Raw genomic sequence first — 5,382 nt, 5'->3', positions numbered from 1 at the left:
TCACCACAGAAGGGATCCAGGGGGCTAGGAATAAAAGAGAGGGAGCCAAACTCCTTTTTCATAATTTAACCTTTTTCCACAATAGCATCATTAATGGATCTTTATTTGTAGGTTGCATCCCTCTTAACCTAATCAATTCTTCACAACTACATTCCCACTGGGGATTAATCTTCAGAAAATAAATGTTGGGTGATCACATTCAAACCAGAGATGATGGTGAATATTTGGAAATCTATAGTGGGGGTGGGTATTATTCTTCCCACGTGGTGTACCCTTAAGATCTCTAACTACCTCCTTCCCCACGGTAGCCTCACTGAATGACATGAATTCCGGGTTATTAATGAGGTACAGAAACCAAAGCTCATTGCCATATCCTGTCACAAGTATCAAGCTCGCAACAGCAAGAGCCCAGTGGGAAGGAAAATATGAATAAACTTTATGGTATCTCTAAAGCATAAACCCCCAATTTAATCAAAACATTGTTTTAGACTCAGCTCTCTTATATCGATATTCTTTAAATGTACAAGTCAGTGGGCTTGCATGTGACTCCTAGTACAGGTTTATACTGTACATTAGCCATCTTCTTTCTCACAACTCACCACCATTTCCACCTGCACACACACACACACTCACAAACACACACACACTCACACACACACACACATACACACACACACACCCTGCTGCTCCCCTTCCTTTTCCTAAATGCCCAATTTCACATAATATCCCTTATTAAAATCTAAATTTTGCAATCATCTGTTTGAGTCTGGCTTGTTTCACTTAATATACTGTATTTTACAGTTCCATCCGTTTTTCTGAGAACAAAACCCTTTGCTCTTACACATAGATGAAAATCACATCAATGTATATCAACTTTTTTAAGCCATTCATCCAGTGATCAACAGCTAAGGTTATTCCAATGGCTTGTCTATTGCACACAGTGTGGCAATCAGAATGAATGTGCAGGGGTCCTGGTTAGTTTTTATTGTCAGTTTGACTCAACCTGGGAAAAAGGAGCCTCAGCTGAAGAATTGCCTCCATCAGAACGTCCTTTGGCACATTTGTAAGGATTTTTTTTTGATGGTTGATGTAGAAGGGTCTAGCCCACTATGCATAGTGTCATCCCCTATGAAGGTGGCCCTGGGTTGTATGAGAAGGAGAGAAAGCTGAGTAGGTCATGGATAGCAATCCAGTACTCAGCATTTCTAAGTTGTCTCTGCTTCCTTTCCTGCCTCTAGAGTCCTGCCTGAGTTCCTGCCCCTACTTTGCTCAGTAACAGACTGGTACTTAGAAGCCTAGAGTGTGAAAATTTTCCTCCTCAAGTTGATGGCTATGATGAGATTATTCTTCTTGTTGCCTACTTGTTCTTCACTTTTTTGAAAGTTCTGTCTGTTTAATGTTCTTAAAATGATGATATCACATGTTTTCTCATGGGCTCTCTGTCTCTCACCGTGTCTCTCTCTGTCTCTGTCTCTGTCTCTCTCTGTATTTGTGTGTTTGAGTGTGTATATGTGTATGTTTGTGTGTGTGTTTGTGTGTGCATGTGTGTGTGTTTGTGTGTGTATGTATGTGTGTGTGTTTGTGTTTCTATGAGTGTTTCTGTGTGTATGTGCGTATGTTTGTGTATGTGTGTGTGTGTGTGTGTGTGTGTGTGCGTGTGTGTGCTTTCCAGGGTTAAAAAAAATCCCCAATGCTTTAATTCTCTGCAGGTGCCTAGAGAAGGAAGATTAAGGGGAGAGAGGGGGGGAATTCATGTCATTTGAGTTAACCCCACATTGAGGTCAGCCACATAGTCGACCAACAGTCACATAATGGCAGAGTAGTCATAAGAGCAGAGAGAGAGTAAAACTCAAAGTGTGAAAGAAAATGTGCTTAAAACTACGATAGAAGGAGAAAAAGAAGACGGTGCACTTAGAAAATTGGACAGATTTTAAAAAGCTGACATAAGTTGTTAAGCTCTAAGTACATTTAAAAAATTATAATGTTAAAGTGGAAGGGAATTATTGGGAAGAGGGAAGGGATGGTCAGAGTGTAGTGGGGACAGGGGAGGGTTCTAAAAAGAATCCTTTTGAAGATCTGAAGAACTATGTGACACAAACAATTAAAGTGGCCTGTAATTTACAGGTAAATTCCATACTTACCTGGATCCAGTATTCTGTCTACCCATATTTCAAAAACAAAATTACCTCATCTATTTCATCCTGTTTTACTGCATTTGATCTAATAAATTCCTTGTAATCAGAAGTGCTGATAAATTTTAAAGACATTTAAAATATGACTGGTCGATATTGGGTTTGTGATAAGTTTATTCCGACTTTGGAAGCAGGTCCAGGAGCTAATTTTTCCTCGCTCTTTGCAAAGAATCCATAATTCATGATTGCCATTGTCTTCAATACAAGGTACTTAATCTTGTCAAATTCCAGCTTTGTTTCAATAAAAATGGCCCTCCTCTAATTGTGGGTTTTGATAGAGCCAATTTTGTTGTTCTATCCTGTGTGCTGCCTCGGAAAGAGAGCCTAGCAATATTTCTGATACGGAGAATAACTTAAAGTTAACCAAAGAAAACATAGGAGCTGGGAAAATAACCACCAAGGATGTTGGTGACTCAGAAACCAAAGAGTTTTTCAGAAAAATAAAAAGCATGAAAAGAGCTACTTGGGCAGACTGTGACTCGAGTCATCAGAATATTTGGGTGGGGACTTTATTTTGGTTCACCAGGAGGCTACATGAGAAGCTAAAACCTAGATGCTGGAAGTTTCTAAGCGTAACTAGGGAAGGAACTGGCCTGAGAGGGGTTCTATGACGTAAGCAGAGCCTGGATGATGTCACAGAGCACAAGGGCAGAGGTTGCACATCTCTTCCACTTGGAGGCGCTAGACTACTTTGAAGGTGGGTTTACTATCTTTGGAGCGGGGTGTGAAAGCTAGTTCAGCTCCTGAACCCCACAACTGTTCAACAACCTATTGGTGCCTGACCGGTTTCAGAAGACAGAATCTGGACGACTAGGACATTTTCTTTTGGTAAATACGTTTATGAAGATAACTGGGACCCTTGTAGCACAGAAAGCTAAAAGTTTTCCCTCGTACAGCAAGTAACCTTACGTTCTAATGTCTTCCACGTTTGAGAGCTAGGCAGATGGTCTAGGCTAGTCAGTCTCCGGAGTTTATTATTCTTTGCTAACAATATCTAATTCAAAATTCTACTAAAATGCCAAAGCTCCTCTCTGTGCCTGTGTATTTTTGGAGAAAATATTTCTCTTTTTTTTTTTTTTTTTTTTTTTTATGGAGCTGAGGAACCCAGGGCCCTGTGCTTGCTACGCAACTGCTCTACCACTGAGTTAAATCCCAACCCCAGTAGATATTATTTCTAAAAGGCTATTGTTGCCTACACAAAAGACTCTTGTTGCGGTCGAAAATGCAACAGCTTCGGGGAATAAACCTGGGGCTGGGTCAGGATGCACAGTAGAGAAGGCCAGTGGACTGCTGTGCTTAGTCTCTGGGCAGATACTTGTGGATGTTGCCAAATAGCTCATAGTTAGATGGTAGAGAAGGGGTGTGGCCACCCTTCTGGCTCCTTTGCTATCCTTTCTCTGTTCTGCTTGCTTAAAGTGGGGACAAGGATACTTAATCCCACACTGAACTAGCCATTCAAGGAGATGTTCCTCAGCATAGGCAAAGTGCCTCGGGCTGAAGAAATATGTCTAAATATGTTATTCTGAGCTGTAGAGAACCATTTTTTCATTTTCCTTTGAACTTTAGATTTTGATTTATGAGATTGGGTTTTTCTGTGGGTAGTTTTGTCTATCCTGGAACTAATTCTGTAAACCAGCCTGGCCTTGATCTCACAGAGGTCTGCTTCCCTCTGCTTCTGGAGTGCTGGAATTAAAGGTGTGCTCCACCATTGCCCAGCACTTCTATGAACTTCTGATTATGACAGCATTAGATTCAGATGCTCAAACCTGTTTACCATCGCCTTCCTCACCTGCTCCAAAGTTCTCATAGACAAGAGCCTTGGTCCAGCACCCTCCCCAACCCCACCCCCATTGTTATTGCAGGTACTCATATGACAGAGGTACCAGCTTTGTCTCTGGTTTAAGCAGGTGAGCTCTTCAAACCCAGGCCATGGGAAAGTATGAAGCCTGAACGCAGAACAATAGCCACAAGACAGTGGACCAGGAGTACCGTGGCCTACCACACTAGGTCTACAGCCAAGAAGAAGAGGGTGTCTGTGAGGAGGATGAGCACACCATCCTTCCAGAAGCGGAAGAGGAAGAGGCCTTCTCCCCAGTCCCTGGGGAACATTGTGGGGTGCAGAATTTCACACGGATGGAAGGAAGGTGATGAGCCCGTCACCCAATGGAAGGCAATAGTTCTAGATCAACTGCCAACAAATCCCTCTCTCTATCTGGTCAAGTATGATGGAGTTGATTGTGTCTATGGACTGGCACTTCACAGTGATGAGAGGATTTTAAAGCTTAAGGTCTTGACTCACAAAGTTGTGTTTCCTCAAGTGAAAGACGCCCAACTCGCAAGTGCCATGGTTGGCCGTGCTGTGGAGCATAAATTTGAGGGCAAACATGGCTCTAAGGACAACTGGAGGGGGGTGGTCCTAGCCCAGGTGCCAATCATGAAGGACTGGTTTTACATCACCTATGAGAAAGATCCAGTCCTATATATCTATCAACTCCTGGATGATTACACAGAAGGTAATCTCCGTATCATTCCAGAGATTTCGCCAGCAGAGGTGAAGTCAGAAGTTGGCAGCGACATCTTAACAGGTCAATGTGTGCAGTTCACCAGAAGTGACGGGTCCAAAAAGATCGGCAAAGTCATTTACCAAGTTCTAGCCAAGCCTTCCGTGTACTTCATCAAGTTTGATGGCGACGTCCACATCTATGTCTATAATCTGATGGAAAAGATCCGTTAAGGTGAAATTCACAAAGTGAGGGGACATATATGGGGAATTTATAGGATTGGGGTGAAAATGTTTGTTTTTCTGTGTTTCAGATACCCAATGGCCTTTGACATCCCCAGTATCTTTTCCAGTGGAATTTGTTTTTGCTCTAAAAATTAAAATGTGTGATGTGATGTGTTGTGTATGCACACTTTTGTGGAGGAGACTGGCTGTGGTGGATGGAACATTGAGAGGAAGCCGGAAAGTTCAAGGCTGTGAACAGTAAGTCTAATGTCACATACACTAAAACAAACAGTACTGAGCTAGTCTGGTCTTTAGGGAGAGGAAAAAACTGGAGATAAGGCTTAGAGGACCAGGGATGGCACAGGGAAAAAAAAAGATGGATGTTTAGGAAGCAGTGGAGAGGGGCCAGAAATAGATAGACTCTCTGAGGGGAAGTTTGAGGGAGAAACAGATAGTTGGCGAAAG

The 5,382-nt window shown here is 42.4% G+C and overlaps 1 protein-coding gene across 3 annotated transcripts; it reads left to right on the top strand.

Annotated features, from left to right (window-relative positions):
- The first annotated feature begins 2,849 nt into the window (after window positions 1-2,849).
- LOC147998043 (Y-linked testis-specific protein 1-like) lies at window positions 2,850-5,083 on the top strand. 3 transcript variants are annotated; one of them, XM_087601364.1, is made up of 3 exons: window positions 2,865-3,020; window positions 4,055-4,927; window positions 5,007-5,083. In XM_087601364.1, the coding sequence occupies exon 2, from the start codon at window positions 4,132-4,134 to the stop codon at window positions 4,924-4,926; it is 795 nt and encodes a 264-aa protein (XP_087457490.1). In that variant the 5' UTR covers window positions 2,865-3,020; window positions 4,055-4,131; the 3' UTR covers window position 4,927; window positions 5,007-5,083. The 3 variants fall into 3 exon arrangements, with proteins under 3 accessions (XP_087457491.1, XP_087457490.1, XP_087457492.1); XM_087601366.1 differs by having other exon boundaries at window positions 2,876-3,020; window positions 4,100-4,927; XM_087601365.1 differs by having other exon boundaries at window positions 2,850-3,020; window positions 4,055-5,083.
- Window positions 5,084-5,382: the final 299 nt, after the last annotated feature.

Source organism: Rattus norvegicus, chromosome Y (genome assembly GCF_021556685.1).
Source record: "Rattus norvegicus strain SHRSP/BbbUtx chromosome Y, alternate assembly SHRSP_T2T, whole genome shotgun sequence".
Classification (NCBI taxonomy): Eukaryota; Metazoa; Chordata; class Mammalia; order Rodentia; family Muridae; genus Rattus; species Rattus norvegicus.
The sequence above is the reverse complement of the archived record's forward strand: the minus strand, read 5'-3'. Positions and strand labels throughout refer to the sequence as shown.

What these genes read in the sequence shown, in the direction of transcription:
- LOC147998043 (XM_087601365.1), top strand. Translation starts at nt 4,132, where the DNA reads ATGAAGCCTGAACGCAGAACAATAGCCACAAGACAGTGGACCAGGAGT.